The sequence below is a fragment of the Engystomops pustulosus genome, chromosome 4, assembly GCF_040894005.1.
Source record: "Engystomops pustulosus chromosome 4, aEngPut4.maternal, whole genome shotgun sequence".
Classification (NCBI taxonomy): Eukaryota; Metazoa; Chordata; class Amphibia; order Anura; family Leptodactylidae; genus Engystomops; species Engystomops pustulosus.
The window spans coordinates 125979043-125999627 of NC_092414.1; the positions used below are offsets into that span (position 1 = coordinate 125979043).

Consider the following 20585-nt stretch of genomic DNA (forward strand, 5'->3'; position numbering starts at 1 on the left):
AAAACACCATGTGTGGCATCACCCTAAGGCCTACGGGGCATGGTACCGATGCAGGAGGAGCTTATATTGCTCCTAGTGAGGCCGGCGGCACACGTGGCGTTTTTAACCCGTTTTTGGGCCCTTTTTAAGCAGTCCGTTAAAAAAAATGCATCCTTTTTTTGAAAACACATCCGTTTTGACAATTTTTTCCAATTATCTTAATGAGGATAATTGGAAATCGGACAAAAACGGTCAAAAAACGCATGCGTTTTGAGAAGAATAGGTTTTTAAAAAGAATGCTTAAAAACGACCCAAAAACGGGTTCCAAACGCCACATGTGTTGCCGACCTCATTAGGAGAAACGATAAGCATAAGCTCCTCCTGCAATGAGCTATATGCCTGTATTAAGGAGAATAAGCACTTAAAAAAAACATATGTGCTTCCTGTACCTGGCATTCAAGCATCAGTCTTGCCAACTGCTTTTTTTCTTCTGTGGAAAAAGTTTCCCTTTTCAACTCTTCAAATCTTCTGGAAAACCATTCCCTTTCTTCTAAGCTCTGTAACTGGCTTGTTTCTACAGATATCTGTCCGCAGTAGGTGTGATCCAGGTATGCCAGCACCTCTTCAAGCGTTGCTTCCTCTTTTCCTATATTTAGTACACCTATTTGTAAAGAGAGAGGAAATACATAGCATATGGTGGCAACGTCTGTGCAACTTTGTCAACAGGTCACGCGGTTATAGCGGGGATGTCTATCTAATATTGTTATCAACTCTAACACAATACAAGAACTGCCAAATCTCCCTCCTAAATGGGCTTATTAGTCAGGGAGAATAGATGATCTCAGGCCTGTGGTCAGAATCGTTAACTCCTGGGTAGCAACTTTACTTTTATCACCAAGAAATGAACCCTGTAAAATGGTTACCAGTGTTCCCTTTACCCCAGGAGCTGGGTTTATCAATTTAAACCTCAATCCCTCTCTACAGATATTTTGTGCAATATTTTACTTAAAGCAGACAATTCAATGAATCTGTGGGAAGGTAAATCCATGTCATTACTAGGACATGCATGCAATTTTTAACATTATTGTTACAGTGTAGCTTGTTATGGAACTCAAAGAAAATAATAGAGTGTACTTCATACATATGCTGTATCTTTTCTTTCCTTTGTTTTATTTGTAAATTCTAATGTCTTGCGAGCCAGGTCCTCATCCCTTTTGTGTCATATGATAACACGTGTTATTTGTCCTGTAATGTCTTATTTTGCTTGTGTATGTACTCCATGATGAAAATATCTTAATAAATATTAGTATTATTATAAGTTCTAATAAGTACTAATTAAATGTGTAAAAGGCATGATAATGTATGGAGCAATCTCTGCACAAATTCTAATACCAAGTCCAGTTAATGTCATCAAATCATTTTAAAATTACCTGCTGTACGAAAAGGTCCATGGAGAGCTTCAGTTAGTGCCTGTATTTCTGGCACCATATCCATCACCGCTTGTCCAGTAAACAATGGATTAATTTTTGCAGCTTTGTGGCCATGTTCACGGTAAGCAGTAAGTAGTCTTGCAAGGCCATGATCCGCTGCAAAAGTTACATAAGAACGAAAAAAGTTTTCAAGCAAAGCAGCGTTTGAATATTTCATTTATGCAGTGGCTTGTAAAGAAATGGTTGAGACTGGAGGTTTGCGGTAGCGTCCCTCACTGGGTGGGGGTAGCGTCCCTCACTGGGTGGGGGTAGCGTCCCTCACTGGGTGGGGGTAGCGTCCCTCACTGGGTGGGGGTCGCGTCCCTCACTGGGTGGGGGTCGCGTCCCTCACTGGGTGGGGGTCGCGTCCCTCACTGGGTGGGGGTCGCGTCCCTCACTGGGTGGGGGTCGCGTCCCTCACTGGGTGGGGGTCGCGTCCCTCACTGGGTGGGGGTCGCGTCCCTCACTGGGTGGGGGTCGCGTCCCTCACTGGGTGGGGGTCGCGTCCCTCACTGGGTGGGGGTAGTATTGTGTATGGTGTATTTGCTCCTGCTTAGTGATGTGGTTGGTGATGTTGGTCCTTCTATGGTGGTATTTATCTTGTTGTACTTGTAATAGTCATCATGTGGCAGTATTATATGTCCCTTATAGAGTGGCATTGTCAGTGATTTTAGGCTAAATAGCAATGTTGGCACTTTGGAGGATTAAATAGACTATGGTTTGCAGTATGGTCACTTGGTCTCTAAAAGGTTCCCCATCACTGTCATAGACTGTAAGCTCTTGTGAGCGGGGACCCCATTCCTATTGTTTCATATGACAATGTTATTACTCTGTAATGTCTTACTATTACTATTAGATTATTATTATAGAAAACAGTGCTTCATTTCTATTTTTACCCTGTTTCCCTGAAAATAAGACAGTGTCTTATATTATTTTTTTTCTTCTAAAGACACGCTACATCTTATTTTCAGGGGATCTCTTATTTTTCGATGAACAAACATTCACTTTTAATGTTCAACAAAAAGTTTACATTTATGAATATACTGTAGTCATGTCAACAAAACATCATCATAACAAACTAAATTCCATCAAGAATTTCTTGTGACTCTATTTCCATGTACAACAATCTATGGCACATTTGCCAATTCAGGTATTTTAAGTCATATAATCATCTTTTGATCATAACTCTCCAAACCCTAAATTTCATGCTGAATTTTTTGTGACTCAATTTCTATTAGAAGCATTGGCCCCACTCTCTCTTGTTTAGAACTTTCCTTAAATTAGCCCTTCTTGTCCAGGTAGCTGCTTGTAGCACATCTTCATCGGAACAGTCATAAATTTTATCACATGAATGTATTTCATGTCACATCCTATTTGAATATTCAAATCCACTAATACTAATGTGTCCCATGGGGGGAGCTGCAGCAATGGCTGCCGCTAGGTCTTATTTTCAGGGGAGGCCTTATATTTGTAAGCTTGAAAAAAATTGTACTTGGTCTTATTTTGCGGGGTGTCTTATTTTCAGGGAAACAGGGTATGTTCACAAATATGTGTGTCCAAATTCCAAAGACAACCTCTTACATCAGAAATAAGAGAAAATGATATATCTGAATACCCCAATAAGTAATGGGTGAGGGAGGCGCATCTTTTACACTACGTCCAAAACATGGCCACCATCCTGAAATATTGGATGAAAAGCAAGTTTTTTTTTTCAATAGGAAGGTGGACATCTAGCATATCAAAGACCAGAATTGTCTCCGAAATTGATTACCACAATAAGATAAGATCTAAAGTTCTTAAGAGATTCTTCATATATTCTCATGCAGGTTCATAACAATTGGATCCAGTGCCTTCAGCTCTACATTCAGCACCATGGACAACACGTCATCACAGGGGACATTTCTGGTTTTTATTGAAACTTTTAGTGTTGATAACTGTTTGAACCACGAAAGAGGCTGCAAAATTGATTGTGGCCATCAATTTCATAGATAATTCAGTTTTTCTTTGATATGCTATGTTACCACTTTCATTTTGGTAAAACCTGCCCTTGATCCAATAAGGTAGCTTTCAAGATGGTGACCATGTTCTGAACATCACTTAACAGGTAGATCACCTCACCCATTACTTCTTGGGGTATTCAGATATGTCATTTTTCAATTCACTTTTGAAATCAAAGAGAGTCTTGAGACTTTTGTCTCCTGCTGTTTATATAAGTAACGTTAATGTAAAATTTGATCATTTTATACTGTGGTACCAAACAACTTATTTTGGAACGATAGCATCAGCATGTACTTTCGATAGTATGTAACAGTTCAATAGCCTACCTCCACAACTTTCTACTGTTTAACTATGCAAAGTCCACATTCCAGTAAGTACGGCTGACCAAATGCCACAAAGGCTACAATGTTTAGAGAGAAACTGAACTCTGGATGTAACAAAATCCACTCTATGGCAAGAGACAGGCAGTCACAGCTGTCACAAGGCTAAAGCACAGATGTAAAATTATTTTAACCCTGTCTGATAACTTAATGTGGACTGGTTACTGTTCTGCTCTTTATAATGGAGAGGTGTGTCAGTCACTGACAGGACTGCCTACTTGACCTCCTTTTCAACATACTATGAATAGGATGATCAAATAAATTATAAAATATGACAAGTTATACTGAATCTACAGCTCCTCCTGCTCTATAACATGCTTTTGGTAGAATACATTACATTTTCGTGCTGATAGATTAAACATTACTAAGAAAATTGTTAGTAGAGAAGAATTGTAACCAGAAGAGACTTGTCTAACCAATAAACCCTATGGCCGTATGACATTCTACACTTAGTAGGGCCTTTACAGACACCTCAGAATAAAAGAGCCCTTTAATCCTCCTTGTCTGCACCCCATCCTACCCCTAAATCATACAGCCATACAGTGCCCTATGGAGCCCGCTGCACACACAGCACGTGACGAGGCACCAGGTGTCACTTCAGGTGACGGGCCCCACACACCTGCACTGATACCCGCTACCTCGTAGACCTGCTCCTTCACACGGCTGCCGGGAGCCTCGCTCTTTTTCGGTCTGTATCCGTATACCCCACGCTCAGTGCGGTAGAACCTATGCAGCGCTGGCCGCCACAATCCAGCACCACGAGCGCAGAGGCTCAGCCAGGCCGACATAGTGTAGTAGTCGGTGACTAGAACACCAAACGTCGGCACTGCAGCAACGAAAGAGTTAACAGAACTAAGTACAGGCTGCTGCGCAAGCTCGGTACAGAAAAACGTGGAAAGCGCTGACAGGCGACTCCCCCTACAGACGATTGGTTGGATCCGGGGGCGCGATACTAAGGACTATGGGTTCGTGCATTTGATCCGTGTTGGGGGGAGGAGCTGTGCGGTATTTTTGTTATCGCCTGATAATGGAGTGAAATTGAAGACTGGTTATATGGAGCACGAGGTTACTATATGCCATGTGCAAGGTTCTAAAGCTGTGACATGCTATGGAGAGTATGTGTGTAGGTAATGAGGTCCACAGCTCCACAATCCAGACATACAGAGCATAATTATCACAGATAACAATAACAGTGGGGGAGATCATTGCAAAACCAACTAATCAGCAGGGAATTGCTGGATGGCACAGTCTGAGGGCACCTTCCCACGCGTTTTTCTCGCGTTTTTAAACGTATCCAAAACGAAATTAGGAGGGGGTTTGTCCAAAATGCATAGGCTGGTGCCACGCGCACTGCTTTGTCTGCGTTTGAAAACGCAGACAAAGCCTCGCCTACTGGGGCTGCCTGCGGCCCGATCGCATCGGCGTTTCTATGTTTGCGTTTTCAAATGCAGACAAGGCAGTGCGCGTGGCACCAGCCTATGCGTTTGCAATGACCCCCCCCCCCTCCCAGTTTTGTTTTGGAAGCGTTTAAAAACGTGAGAAAAACGCCACGTTGCATTTTAAAATGCATTATAACAGCTGAGGAGAGGTGATTTTCCCAATTACATTACTGTTAACATTTGCATTTATAAAATGCTATCGCTAACGCAACGTTAACACATGTTCTAACATTGCGTTAACAAAATGTGTTTACAGTGCATACATTTTATCACCAATGTGTTCAGCTAAACCCCTTAGTGATGCGCCCTGAAAAGGCTCTAGTGACCGGGCATTTTTAGTGAATTTTAGTTAAAAAGGTAATAAAAGTTTAAACATTTTTAAAAGTGGTTAAAAAGGCTTGGGTTAAAATTGGAAAAAAGGCTTTTTTTTGTAATTTTATAGTACTTTTTATTTTAATTGACTCAAAATGAACATTATTACATGTATAGTCTCGAGCAATCTGGGTGACTATGGCGATGGTTTTTATAGTGTAGTGGGGGATTTTTTTTACATTATATGTGGAAATGTAATTGTATTTTTATGAATATTTATTAATATTTTTTGTGGATGGGTGTTTTTACATTCTTAAAAGACCCCTGGGGGACATTTTCACTCTTCTATGCAGCACGCTCATTCAGCGCAATGCTGTGAGGGGCGGAGAAGGGAGAAGCGTTAACGAACCGCATCTCCCTTCTCCTTTGGTTGGCGCCACACGTAGCGCTTTATCTGCGCTTGCAAACGCAGACAAAGTCGCGCCCACCGGGGCGGGCGTCAGCCCGATCGCATCTGCGTTTCTATGGCATTAATTTAACTCGCAACACTGGCGGCTTGTTCCCGATCGCAGGCGTTTCCATAGAAACGCCGATGCAATCGGGCTGAGGCCCACCCCGGTGGGCGCGACTTTGTCTGCGTTTGCAAGTGCAGACAAAGCGTTACGTGTGGCACCAGCCAGAGGGCGCGTTCACACGTTGCGTTTTGGTTGATTTGCCTAATTACATTATTATTTACATTTGTTAACGCAATGTCAACGCGTGCGTTAACAAAACGCATTTGTTAACTTACAGTTAACGCATGTGTTCACATCACGTTTACAATGCATTTTGTAAACGGAAACATTAACAGTAATGTAATTAGGCAAATCACCTCATCTCAGCTGTTGTAATGCGTTGAATGTATTGCAATGAAAACGCAACCAACGTGCAACGAGTGAATGTGCCCTTAGGGCGCGTTCATAACGCGACGCTAGCGCACAGGGTGGCGGAGTTTGGGGCGATCGCATATGCGTTTCCAGAGAAACGCATGCGATCGGATTATTAATCGCTTTCTTTTCCCGGGAAACGCATATGTGATCGGCCCGAGCCCCGTCCACTGTGCGCTACCGTCGCGTTATGAACACGACGATAGCGGAACGTGTGTGCGCGCCCTCAGGCGGATGCCACAAAGCCGCACTTACCGGGACAGGCCGCGGCCCGATCGCATCGGCGTTTCTATGGAAACACCTGTGATCGGGAACAAGCCGCCGATGTTTTGCATTAAATTACGTATTCATGAGGGGGCGGCTGACACACCACCTCCACGTCCCTGTCAGTCAGGGACCTGTAAGAATAGCTGGCAGCAGCGCGTGTATTGCTCTCTGTGATGCGGGGCACTGACAGCACCGGCCGTGCCACGCAGTGTTTATTCACAGCGCCGGCCGAACATGAATAAGCACAGTGTGGCACAGGCGGCGCTGTCAGTACCCCGCATCACAGAGAGCAATACACGCGCTGCTGCCAGCTATTCTTACAGGTCCCCAACCCCCGACTGACAGGGACGTGGAGGTGGTGTGTCAGCCGCCCCCCCTCATGAATACGGCCGACTGCCAGGGGACCTGTACGAGGATCTGACCTCTTATTTGGTAAGAGGTCGGATCGATTAAAACAAACTTTGCACACAAAAATTTTAATAAAAATGTAATAAATATAAAGGGGCTGGGGAGAGGATTAGGGGGAACATATTTGGAGGGGGTATTTTTGGTCGGTGACTGATTGGTATTTTTATGCAGGGCCCCAACAGCCCTCTTGACTTTTGTAAGGTAGGCCCTAATTAACCCTTTCATGCTTGAACATAAAAACTAAGACATACGTCAGTCTCTTAGTGTATGTCAAGATCTTCTCCCGTTTAATATCTCAAAATCATAATATCACAGACAGAAGAGTAGGCGTGAATAGTATACTGTAAAGTTATTGGTCATCAGCACATTCTTGGGGAAAAAAAAATAATTAATTGTGCTCAGTTCTCAGAGTCCTTGTACACAGATATTGTTTATACTGTTAAAGATATTACACTGGACTCAGACGCCATCTTACGTACTGTCAGACATTTTAAAGATTCTGCATTCATTTCATATAACTTTGTGTAGTGATTACTGAAGTTTGGGTGTGGGTCTCATTCCTTAGAAAAGCACACAAAGACTTAGTGCTCACTAGCACCACCTAGTGGAAGGTATCCAGGTGGACATCTGGACATTTGGTTTATGTGAAGTTTCAGTATTTGCATGTAGCCAATAGTATTAGACTCCTTTGTGTGCTTACATCCAATAGTATTACATTTCCTGGGTGAGAACACCCAATTATAGTTGCCGCTTTCCTAATTACACGCCTTATGTAAAGTGCCTTATGGTTTTCTATAAATGTCCGTCCCTCAATAAACTTATCAGTCTTGTTGCTAACTTCCTGCAAGGACAGGTCTTGTCTTTTCATTCAAGTTAGTCAATTCCAGCGCTGGACACAGACTCATTTAATTTGGAAGTCACCTTACAATGATTAGGGTTTGAGCCCCAGATATAAATCTATAAGAATTGGCGTCTCCTGGGTGGCCATACTTTTATGGACATCTAACCATCGAGGTGACCTCCGCAAGAGTCCAGGCGGCCAGTGACCAGAACTGACAATGAGCGCTCGTCGGGGTAAGTCAAGTCTATTTTTGTCTACCTTGACTGTAGTTCTGTTTCACTGGCTGAAAGGGACTGGGTAAGGTCATCTCCTTGTGTGATATTATGTACTTTGCCTTACATGTCCATATATAATAGTATGTGCACGATGATTTCGGCAAAGGATCACTTGTACGGTGACCGACAGAGACTGGACGTGACTATGTATGTTGTAGAAAAAGGTCTGCAGTGCCCTCTTGTGGATTGTTGAGATAGTTCAGAAAGTTTGTGATGGTGTTGAGATTTTGTTCATGTAAGCGCGGATAGAATCTGGAAGTTTGCAGAGACAAATTCTGGCCAAATTTACTTATCGTTCCTTCGTGATTGATGCGGCCCCGTGATGCGGAAAGGACAGTAGAGACAAGAGGGACACTGACGGGAATTTTACAGTTGAGCGTTAACTCCTTGATTTCTGAAATATTGTGTGAAGGTCTCTAATTTGTACTTACTGATAGGTAGCGGGGTAGTCTGGAGCTGTATGTACGGAGGATATCTATAGCCCTTGAACAAAATCAGGTATTCCACAGATTCCAAAAATGGGTAGTGAGCAAAGTAAGACTGTAGCTGGACACTGCAGACCTAAAAAGGCAACTGACATAGTGTAACACAGGAAAGGTAAAGAGTGGGTAAAAGGAAGTTATGAGGTATTGAAGTTTTGGGTATGTTAGATGATCCCCTGAGTGTGCAGAGGTGGGAGACAGCACTTGATGTAAATGGTGGCTGGCTCAAAGACAAAAGTGGCACACCCAGGCAGAAGGTTGTTTTGATGTAAGTAGAGAGTTAATGACAAAGGAAAGTGGATGGGGTCGATTACTGGAGACTTAGACCAGTGACTACGGACGGACCAGGGCAGAGGGACAGGAATCCTAGAGAGTGCTCATTTAAAAAAAAGGAAAAAAAAAAAATCGTTTGGAATGCAGAAGAGCACCCTCTTAGACTCCACCCCCGTATCTGGGGTTTAGAGAAGATGACACGCCCTACCATCTTTTAGTGGTGGCCATCTTAAGACAGTATATTCCCTTCAAGTCCCTGAAAGTTAATTGCCTATGATTCTACACTGTAGGCTGGTTGTAGGATAGCAGCTGAGTCACCCTTGAGGTGTCCTGGCGGATCTTTGAAATAAATGCCGGCAGGTGAATATTTTCACCAATTTCAAACATTTGCTAAGAGTCTTGAGTGTGCAACGCTGTTTGTTTATTTTATTTTTAAACTTATTTGATTCTGACAATTGCAGAAATATTAGTAGAAAAAGTGTTGCAATGTCTCTGGTACCTGCTTTCTGGAGTTGAAAGAGTTAATCAGGGGGAGATCTCTGTGCAGCTGGGCTTTGCTTTGTCTTATCTAGGTCTGTGAGAAGTGGCCTTGAAGCACACAGAAAGCATCTGTGTTGAGTGGGGGAAACAGAGCTGACAATCTAAAAGACTTAAAGGAATTTGCTTGTGATAAGAATACAAAGAGACACACTCTAGGAAACGTAGACGGCCCCAACAGGGCGGGACAAGGGGGGTGGTAATGGACAAGGATGTCAGCAAGAACAGTCCCCCTCTTCTGAAAGCCCCCCCAAATAGAGTTAGTGCATTTCATTGTAGAACTCTTCCCTGTTGGCAAATGTTTTCCTCTCTGTGCCCCTACATGAGGATTTCCAGTAAATATTTGCCTTTACCAGTGTAGTATTTCAGTATACCTGATGCAGATTCCCACAAGGGGGGTAAAACTCCCCCAGCCAGTACTCCATACTAAACGACCCTACAGGGAGTAGACTGGCAGACTAGCCCCTTACTGGATGTTCTCCTTTTCAGTATGCGGATGACCTACTGTTTTTGTTTGCCAGGATGCATTTATTGACCTTATGTGTTTTCTGTTCCAGAAGGGTTGCAAAGTTTCCTGAGACAAACTCCAGTACTGCCAGGAGAAGGTGGTCTTCCTAGGCCACTGCTTCTCAGCCACAGGGAGATACCAGGAAGAAAGCTGGCAGTCCAGAATGTGCCCCTGCCCTGAGGCCCTAAGCCTTTTCACATGTTTCTAGGACTGGCCAGCTCCTGCAGCCTGATGTTGCCCCTTGATAATTGAATTGCCTCTTCTCCATTTGCCCTTAGTCAGGAGGCAATTGATGCATTCCATAGCCTTAAGCTGACAAATTCTGTGTGCACATCCCACTGGATCAAACTTATGTTTTATTTTGCACTGAGTATCTAGGCCACGCCACAGGTGTCGAGTCCAGGAACGTGGTGGCCTCCCCAGTGGCCCACTATTAGGCCCGGTTAGACTCAGTTGTGAGGGGAGCCCCTCATGTGTCAGTAGCTGCTGAGCAAGGCCAGTGAGCTGATCCTAGACCCTAGATCACTCAGTTACAGTGCAAACCCCACATACCTTGCACAGTGTCCTCACCCAAATACAGTCCAAGCATCTGAGCCAAGGCCAGACAGCTCAGACTCCAGTGTGCACTCCAGATGCCCCAGGATACACTGATAAGGTGCACAGCTCTGAATCCTTCATTCTGTCACCAGTCTTCCAGGATTCAGAGAGGGGGGGGGGGGAGAAGGGTAATTAACCCAGATGTTGAGTTTTTCCCATAGATGGCTCCAGGTCTGCAGGAGAAGACAGACGGTTCTACACTGGATATACAGTGGTCAGTGGCGCACATGAGGTAGTACAAGCAGAACCACTCCCTCCACACAGGTCAGGGCAGGAGGTGAAGTGATGGCAATCAGGGAAGTGCCACAGCTGGCGGAAGGTAAAAGGACAAACATCTATACTCAAGGTATAGTTCTGGGGTCTAAACACGACTATGAACCCATATGGAAGGCTAGAGATTTCCTCACCTCTGCAGGGAACCCCTTTAAGCATGGCACGCTGGGTAAAGAGCTCATGGATGCTCTCTTACTTCCACAAGAGGTGAGGATAGTAAAACTAAAAGCACACACAATTTGGTAACTCCACAAGCCAAGGGCAAGTATGTGGCTGACGGGGTGGCGAAGGCAGCTGCACAGATGGAGCCCAGAGACTGTCCTGGAGTCTCAGTTGTGAGTTCTGAGCTAAAAGTTTGATCCACAGGTGTTCCAGTCCCTGGTGGCCCGAGTGTCATCAGAAGTGAAGGAAGTGTGGAGGAAAGCTGGAGCCCAGATGCTGATGGGACCTGGATGCTGGGAGAGAGGGTGTGCCTGCCCAGAGCCCTGCACCCGACAGTAAGTCAAGTAGCCTACGGACACATACACATCCAAAATGGCCATGCTAGTGCTCATAAACCATAAGTGGTTTGCCCGGGCATTAGTACCCCTGTCACTAGACTAGTGAAAGCCTGTATAGTCTGTGCCCGCCACAACCCGGGTAAGGTGGTAAAGACCCCACAGAAGGTGACACCTAAGCTGCTGTATCCCTTCCAAAGACTGCAGATGGATTTTATCCAGCTACCAAAAGTGGCACATAGGAGTACGTGCTTGTGTGCATTGATCTCTTTCCAGGGTGGCCAGAAGCTTCTCCCATGACCAAGGCTACTGCCAGAGCTGCAGCCAAGAAGTTGGTGAGTGAGATTTTTCTGCAGGTTTGGACTTCCAGAGACCATAGAGTCCGGTCGCAGAACCCACTTCACTGGACAGGTAAAAACCTAAAGCCTTTTCCCTCCTGGGTGTAGAACAGGCCCTGCACACCCCTTCCCGAATTAGTTGTGGGTTTGAGAGAATAAATGGCACTCTTAAGTTAGAGATCCGGGAGGCCATGGAAGTAACAGGGAAACCATGGCGTGAGTGCTTTCCTGCTGCCCACCATTCAGTTAGGAACACCCCCAACAGAAAGATGGGATTGTTCCCCTTTGAAGTATTTTTTGGCTATGCACCCAGACTAGGCCCCTACTTCCCATAGACCCTATAGCTGATGGCAGGAAACCAGGTGGAATGTGCCACACAGTTGAGCCAGGCCTTGGAAAAGGTCCGCAAAAGTGTTTCTGATTACTTTTTCAGATCCAGACAGAGACCTCAGGACACATAACCTGAAGCCTGGAGACTACGTGATGGTAAAGAGATACCAGAGAGACAGTCTGGAGCCTCGTTATGACGGTCCTTTCCAAGTCCTGCTGACCAGTGCCACGCCTGTGAAGCTAGAGGGAAGTCAGCACGCTTCCACGCTTACTTATTCTTCCTACTAGCTGGTCTCTTCTGAGTGACTGTATGCTCAGGGACACCCCAACTATGACTATCACTGTATCTATAGGGGTGACCAGGATGCCCCCAGGGTAGGAGACTTTACCTACGGTTGGTGCAACAAGACAATGACCTTCTTTAACATTGACAGCACAGGTAACCCTGTATTAGCAGTGTCTGATGTGTACTGGATTTGTGGGGATAGGAGAGTCAGGTCAGGCCTAGAGGCTGGGAAGGTGAGTGTACTGTGATAAGATTTGTGCATTCCTTCCTCGTGATCCCCAGGGATAAGGTTGATCAGACACATAAAGTAAAGGTAGAGAATCCCAAAGAATTCTGAAGGTCTGAGAGAGAAGCACCTAGATGACAACGTTTATATAGATACAGTGGGAGCACCAAGGGGGGTCCCAGATGAGTACAAGGCCCACAATCAGATATGGGCAGGTCTAGAGTCCATTATTACCCAGAGAGCTATGAGTAAGGCTATATTCACACTGCCGTTGCCCGCCCGTACCGTACCGTAGCGGGCAACGGCAGTGTACGGGGAGAGGAGGAGGAGGTGAGCGCAGCTCACCCCCGCCCCTCTCCATAGCAACCTATGGCGCACGGCCCCGTATTACGGGAAAAGATAGGACAGGTCCTATCTTTTTCCCGGGTACGGAACGGTACGGTGCCGCACGTGTGCGGCACCGTACCGCTCCCGTAGGGTGCCGTGCGCCCATAGGAGTGTATGGGGGACGTATATCGGCCGTATATACGTCCCCCATACGTTTGTGTGAATATAGCCTAAAGAGGTTGATTGGGTTAACTGGTTGTATTGTAATCAACAGAGATTTGTGATTGTATCCGAGATGCTTCCCAGAACCGCACGGCTTTGGACATGACCCTTGCTGAGAAGGGAGGAGTCTGTAAGATGGTGGGAGTGGCTTGTCGCATGTACATCCTGGATGACATCGCCCCCTATGGATCCATTACCCATGCACTTGAAGAGATTGAAGGACTGTCCAGGGAACTCGAGAGAAACTCTGGGGTGGACACTTTGTCCTTCACTTTGTAGTTGGGGGATTGGAAGGGTTTCCTTTAAGTGGGGGTGATTTTGGGGATTGTGATTTTGCTCTCGTCACTTATTGCGTGTTGTGTGGTCTCCCTCATCAAGTCCACCATGTCCCAGATGGCCGTCCAGGTGGTAAGAACCATGACAGGAGAAGTCCCGGTGTGGAGCATACCGTCTTGTTGAAGAACCAACCTGTTAATGAACCCATAAACTATGGAAACACAATTATGTAATTTGAGTATGCAGGCCTGTAACCCCCGAGTGACTGGCCTCCAGGGGATCTGGTGAAGAGTTAACAAGTCCAGCAGGTAAGGGCTTAGCCTACCTGTGGGTACCTGGAGTTTGAGGAGGTCACCCTGGACAAAAGTTACAGGCCATGCAAAGCTCAAAAGGGGAGAATTGTTAAAGATATTACACTGGACTCAGACGCCATCTTACGTACTGTCAGACATTTTAAAGATTCTGCATTCATTTCATATAACTTTGTGTAGTGATTACTGAAGTTTGGGTGTGGGTCTCATTCCTTAGAAAAGCACACAAAGACTTAGTGCTCACTAGCACCACCTAGTGGAAGGTATCCAGGTGGACATCTGGACATTTGGTTTATGTGAAGTTTCAGTATTTGCATGTAGCCAATAGTATTAGACTCCTTTGTGTGCTTACATCCAATAGTATTACATTTCCTGGGTGAGAACACCCAATTATAGTTGCCGCTTTCCTAATTACACGCCTTATGTAAAGTGCCTTATGGTTTTCTATAAATGTCCGTCCCTCAATAAACTTATCAGTCTTGTTGCTAACTTCCTGCAAGGACAGGTCTTGTCTTTTCATTCAAGTTAGTCAATTCCAGCGCTGGACACAGACTCATTTAATTTGGAAGTCACCTTACAATGATTAGGGGTTTGAGCCCCAGATATAAATCTATAAGAATACTAATTTCCTGAGAAGGAGATAAGTGGACTCCAGAATCATAATATCATGCAGCATCGAGGACAGACTGGCTTCTCATTAAATGTCAAAGGGTATTAGCTAACAGGCCAGCAAACAGGTTACATAAAATGAAGTTTGAATCATGACATTAAAGGACACCTGTCATCAGGTCTGTGTCACTTGTCCTGTCACTACTACCTGTTGGAGCAGCTCACAAGGATCCCATCCCAGCCTTTATCTAGTTATTTCATACATTATTCATTGTAAAATCACATATTTTTTTTATCATGTAAATGAGGCTGGTCAGAGGCAGTGATGTCACCCCTCCCCTCTCCTCATGTCTGTGTGTAATGTATAGTAAAGCATGGCTAGTGTGTGTATGTCATCTGCTGACATGCTGTATCCTCCTAATATACAGGTGAGAGACACAGACATCAGCTACACATGACTCTGACATGTTCTGCTGTAACATGGCTGCCTGGAGCTGCTGTATCTCTCCTATACACAAACACACATGCACACACAGGCTGCAGGGGGCGTGGCCACCAGCACCAGGAAGCACATCATTATACAGCCTCACATCATTATACAGGCTGTGGGTGCTGTCACACGTCGCGTTTACCGCATGCGTTTAAAAACGCATTGCAATAGCTGGAGAGTGATTTGCCTAATTAAACAGCTGCTAACACCTGTGTTTACAAAACGCAACCGTTAACGCATTGTTAACGCATGCGTTAACATCGCGGTTAACGCATGTGGTTGTTAACGCATGCGTTAACATCGCGGTTAACGCATGCGTTTTGTAAACACAAGTGTTAAGAGGTGTTTAATTAAGCAAATCACTCTCCAGCTATTCCAATGCGTTTTTTAACGCATGCGGTAAACGCGACGTGTGACCGCACCCTGTCAGTCAAGCACTGGGGGTGTGGCTGTGCCTCCCACTCATGAATAGAGTGGACAGCTTGAATATGCTAATGCTTCATTGGACATTTCACAGGTCATTTGTATACACCTTTAGGACCTCATTGCTTAGGTTTACAGGCATGTAGAGGGACAATGAAGGGACAGAGGCAATGCTCTCTAATGGCAGTTTATGAAAATATATTTAGTTTAGGGGGGTTATTTTGCATGACAGGTTCTCTTTAACTGGACAGTGGTCAGGGAACATGGCCGCTGTATCTAAGATGGCGGACAGTAGTCAAGATGGCGTCCAAAACAAGTGCGATCTCCTTAAGTGACAGGTCCTCTTTAAGTGATAGGTTTTTCATTTAAAAAATTCTTCTTTCCAGGCAGATAGTTAAACTACCCGCGAGCCCTCTCCATACTCCCCTTACTGCTGTTCAAAGTATATAGTTATACAGCAGTAAGCAACTGGCTAACACCTTGTTAACACGTTAATAAGGGCACGTTCACACATTGCGTTTTGTCCTGCATTTTCATTGTGCTTGAAACGCATTACAACAGCTGAGGAGATTAACACATTAACGCGTTGTTAACACGTGTGTTAACATCACATTTACAATGCGTTTTGTAAACAGAAACATTAACAGTAATGTAATTAGGCAAATCCCCTCATCTCAGCTGTTGTAAAATGCAATGAAAACGCAACCAGTGTTTTGTTAACTCAATGTTGACAATGTAATCAACAATGCAAATCTCCTCTCCTCAGTTGTGAAGGCAGCCAGTGGCCATAGTGGCTGCTGCGGCCCCCATGTTAATGAGCCCCGGGGTACTGAAGCGTGCATGGGAAGAAAAAGCTGGGCGCTATGGCGAGGGAAGCTCACCCCTCCGTGCTAGGTCCTGGCGAGCATACCGCTATATGATAGCAGCCTATACTAGAGCAAGAAATAGCCATGATAACAGCTGCTGCATAAAACACACACTTCCGTTTCCTTCACACCACAGCTTGATAAGCAGGGGCCCATCTTATAGATGCCTTACTTACTGCCTGTACGTACCATATAAATAATAAGCCTATATCAATTTTGCAAGGGATTCCTAAACGTTTTGCTGCACTGCTTGTGGGCCGGAGAGGTATCCCAGGAGGATTATTTCGGTGGGGACTTCCTGATGGTGTACCGGCTGCTGACCGGCGCTTCCAAGGGCAGCTCAGTGGCGGGGTCCTAGTGCGGGAGTCGTGCTAGAAACGGAGTGTTTACAAATTGCAAGGTAAACGCCTCGGTCCCGCGCTTGCACTCACTGGTGAGGCCGTTACGGGTCACCCTGGTTTTCTCTCAGTACAAGGGAATCCGGGGTTAGCCGCGTTTCCCGATCACTTTGGTTCCTGTCACATCCTGGGCCGCACATGGTTACTGCTACGTCCCCGGGGGTGTGACAGGTACGAGGCTGCTAAGGTGACATTTCTCTAGTAGTGGGCGCCTGGGGCTCCGAGGAGGGTAATGTTATGTGCTGGTGAGGCCAGTGGAGGCACGAGCTTGGCCCAGATGGCTGGTACGGTTATTGCTCGACTTCCTGCTGGTGTAGTTAATCCAGCAATATGTATCAGCAGAAATGTCACCCCCTGTGGCCTGTACATTATAAAGCTGGGCAGAAAAACAGATCTAACATATGATGAAATTGTCCGTTTACACATTACCCATCTGTTATGATCCTCCAAAAATGTCATTTATTTCATGGTTGGCATATGTGTGACAAAGGGTCTTGAGCCTGTTGCTCATCATCAGAGTAGTGTACGATCTACTGTACCTGATGCACCTATTTTCCATTTAGATAGTGCTCCTTCCTCTTACTGGGTGCCAAAACAGCAGTTTATGCCTACATAAACATTTGTTATATTGGGTACAATGTTATACACATAATGTCATGTGTATAAGCCTAAACTGCTTTATGAGCACAAAACTGGGCCAGAAAGGAAGGAGCACTATTTGACTTACAAATTAAAGAGCTATTCACATTTCAGCACATAAATGTTATTGGTTGAATCTCTTGGTAATCTCATTATCCAATATACTTTCTGTATCAATTCCTCACCGTTTTCTAGATCTCTGCTTGCTGTCATTCTATAGGAAACTTCATTGTTTATTTCAAGTGGACAGAAATCTGACCATGGTCACACAGGTGCATGGATCATTATAACACAAAGCTCTGATTACGTTCTGATACTAATGAGCTGTGCACCTATGTGACCATGGACAGATTTCTGTCCATTGGAAGTAAACATGGAAGCTTTCTATGGAAGGACAGCAAGCAGAGATCTAGAAAACTGTGAGGAATTGATACAGAAAGTATATTGGAAAATTGTATAACTTTATTTAATCAATAATGTTTATTTGCAGCAATGGAAATACCCCTTTGATGCCCCATGCATATGGAAGTTGTTTAGGGGATGTGTACTAGCACACGTTCCCATGTATTTCTATGGGTTTATATTCATGGCCATAGTTTTCATGGCCCCATATATAAGCTGAATCCCTTTTCTAGTGAGAGTGTTTGAATAGACCTCGCATCACAGGCCACAAACAATGAACCACAGGACATGGGAGTAAAAGATAAGATCTAGGGTCATATTTATTCAGTGTTGTACCCTGCTGTGTTGTAGTATGTGCTGGCATTGTACAGGCTGTGACTTTTAAACTGTTGCACTACAATTAACCCCTTTCCAGCCAACTGCTGTAATAGTATATTGACAGGTAGAAAGAGGAGCATGGAGGGTCTGCACATCTGTAATAGTCTGAATCTGACAGACAGATACAGATCACTACAGTAGTATTGCAGCATTTCTATTTGGCAGGTACCTTCTTACCCCCTAGGGTTAAAATACCTAGGAAAAACCATAATATTCTAAAAGAATGGAAAATAAAACATTTTTTACTACAAATTTTTAATATAAAAAAGAATATTTGGTGATCCCAGTAATGGAAAATAGCTTCCAAAAGTCTGAATTGCCACTTTTCAACTTTTTGCAACACATAAAAAGATCTCAGTCGCCAAAATGGCATCAATCAAAACATTTGTTCTTCTTGCAAAGTATTACTCCTTTCACAGGTCTGTACACTAAAGTATGAAAGTTATTGGCATCAGAATATTACTATTATACTATGACAAAATAGTGATATTTTTTTTGTCTTGTTTCAAAAGGTTCAAAACTTTTTTAAAACTATATAAATTTGGCTTCCACGTTATTGTACCGACCCAAAGTATAAATGAGAGGTGTCGTTTGGAGTGCACAGTGAAAGCTTTAATCAAGTTTAATCAAGCTTTAAAAAAGTTTAGAATTTTTAAAGGATGCTTCATGCATATTTACCGTCCGTATGCTACTTGTGGCCTGCAAACAAGGAGCCTTGTTCCATTGTTTGTGGCCCATCTTTCATTGGCATGGACAAAGACTGGACCGATGGCAAAAAAAAATGGGTAGCAATTTTTTTTGTGGCCTTGGCAATTGCATAATAGTGTTTATGAGCCCATAGAAGTAAATGGGGAATTGAGGAAAAAAACACTAGTTTATGGCCCCATTCCACACTTGTGTACATGAGGCCATTGTGGCATCCGCAAACTTTAGTTTAAAGAAATTTACCATCAAAATTAAGCATGAATAAGCCAGGGACACTTACTCATAGATCCAACGTATCTCTGGTGATCTTCTTATATTTGGTGAGGAGGAAGGGGGGTTACCAGAGCCCCTCCATGCTGTAGCTTCACAGACTGCTGCAATGTGCAGTAGTATTTCCCCCTCCCACTGTGTGAGATTTCACTAGGTGCAGGGAGACAGTGTAACAGCAGTGTAAATCTGGAGCTGGGAGGGCCTGTGCAGGTGGCTTAAATCATTGAATACTTATATTAATTGTTTCTTTTCCAAATTTTGTTAAAAGGATCACTGTTTTAGAGAATGCCAGCAGAACGTAAAAATCCATCTACCATGGAAGAGAGAGATTCTGCAAATGTTTCCAAAGAACGGGCAGCAGGTGGCAGGGAGCGAGCCAAAGATGATCTAAAGGAAGGAAGCAAAAGAGAAGCATCAAAGGTCACAGATGAGAAGAAGAAGAAACCTGAAGAAGAAAAACGCAAGAAGGATGACAAGGATGGTAGGAAGAAGGAGGAGGATTCAGGGAAAACTATGGAGGAAGATAAAGGAGCTCAAGAGGAAGAGAGGAAAAAGGGTGAAGAAGAGATCAGTGTTCAACAAGCTGCTGTTTTATTAAAGTAAGCACATGCAGGTTTTTAATGTTTGTTTTCAGGTGCATTAAATATCCTGTACAATGTCACTGGGGAAATTGTGTATTTTTAATTGCTTTGTAATTGCAATGGTTAGGCTCTTTTGAGAAGATTTGCCTTATTGCATTATGTTTACATTGGGGCAAATTTATTAAAACTGTTGGTGACGGGACCCGTGCCGTGTCCGACTCTACAGTTTTATTCTGCGCCAGATAAATGATTCTGGTTGATTTATCTGGTGCATTGTAAGACTGTGGAGTTGGACCTTAGAACAGTTATTAGGTGGTCTAGTTTAAAGGGAACCTGTCATCAGAAATTGAACTAATTAACCATTACCGGTATGTTTTGAAGCAGATTAACACCTTCCACATCATGTTTCTTTCATGACTCAAAATCAACTTTAAAGTGAATTTTAAATTGATGGCATAAAGTCATGGAGGTGGAGAGATCAGCATTGAAGTCAAGCTCTCCTGACTTGAGAATGAAGATCTGGATAGTGATGTGTCTGGATGTAGGGCCATGAATTGCAGTAAGGAAAGTTTGACTTCAGAGTTAAACTCTCCGCCTGCTTGATTTTATACAACCAAATTGCATGTCACTTAAAGGTAGTGGTTTATTAGGTCAATTTTTGCTGACCGGTTTCATTTAAGCAAGAATTTTGTGCCTCACATCTGAATTTTCTGCCGCAACAACTATAATAATCATCTTTATTTATATAGCGCCATTAAATTTCGTAGTGCTTTACAAATCATAGGGGAAATATACAAATATAATAATATGTTACGAGTACAAACAGTCAGGAGTGAGGGCCCTGCCTGCAAGAGCTTACAATCTATGAGGATGAATCGGTGAGACAAGAGTTACAAAGCATGTATAATGGTCCAGCCATTCTTTATAAGGGAACATATTTAATATGTCATCAGACGGCATCTTATATACAGAGACCAAGGTGAAAGTGACTGCAGAGAAGCCTGGAGCTTGGTGTATATCTGGTGTTTGCCGGATAACAGATCGGAG

The 20585-nt window shown here is 44.0% G+C and overlaps 2 protein-coding genes across 10 annotated transcripts in view; one reads left to right on the top strand and one right to left on the bottom strand.

Annotated features, from left to right (window-relative positions):
- DHTKD1 (dehydrogenase E1 and transketolase domain containing 1) overlaps positions 1-16571 on the bottom strand; it is a 47893-nt gene extending 31322 nt beyond the window's left edge. Inside the window, exons 1-3 of one of the 3 annotated variants that reach the window (XM_072147360.1) lie at positions 16355-16571; positions 1410-1565; positions 429-640 (exon numbers count right to left, since the gene is read on the bottom strand). In XM_072147360.1, coding sequence (XP_072003461.1) covers positions 429-640; positions 1410-1473 — 276 coding nt within the window. In that variant the 5' untranslated portion in view covers positions 1474-1565; positions 16355-16571. Of the gene's footprint in view, positions 1-428; positions 641-1409; positions 1566-4445; positions 4705-16180; positions 16270-16354 lie in introns of those variants that run through there. The other 2 variants (XM_072147359.1, XM_072147357.1) reach the window with 2 other exon arrangements.
- UPF2 (UPF2 regulator of nonsense mediated mRNA decay) overlaps positions 4769-20585 on the top strand; it is a 73691-nt gene continuing 57874 nt past the window's right edge. For 3 of the 7 annotated variants that reach the window (XM_072147350.1, XM_072147356.1, XM_072147355.1), the window contains exons 1-2: positions 16596-16734; positions 19226-19556. In XM_072147350.1, the coding sequence (XP_072003451.1) occupies positions 19243-19556 (314 nt within the window). In that variant the 5' untranslated portion in view covers positions 16596-16734; positions 19226-19242. Of the gene's footprint in view, positions 4792-16322; positions 16347-16391; positions 16735-19225; positions 19557-20585 lie in introns of those variants that run through there. The other 4 variants (XM_072147354.1, XM_072147353.1, XM_072147352.1 and 1 more) reach the window with 4 other exon arrangements.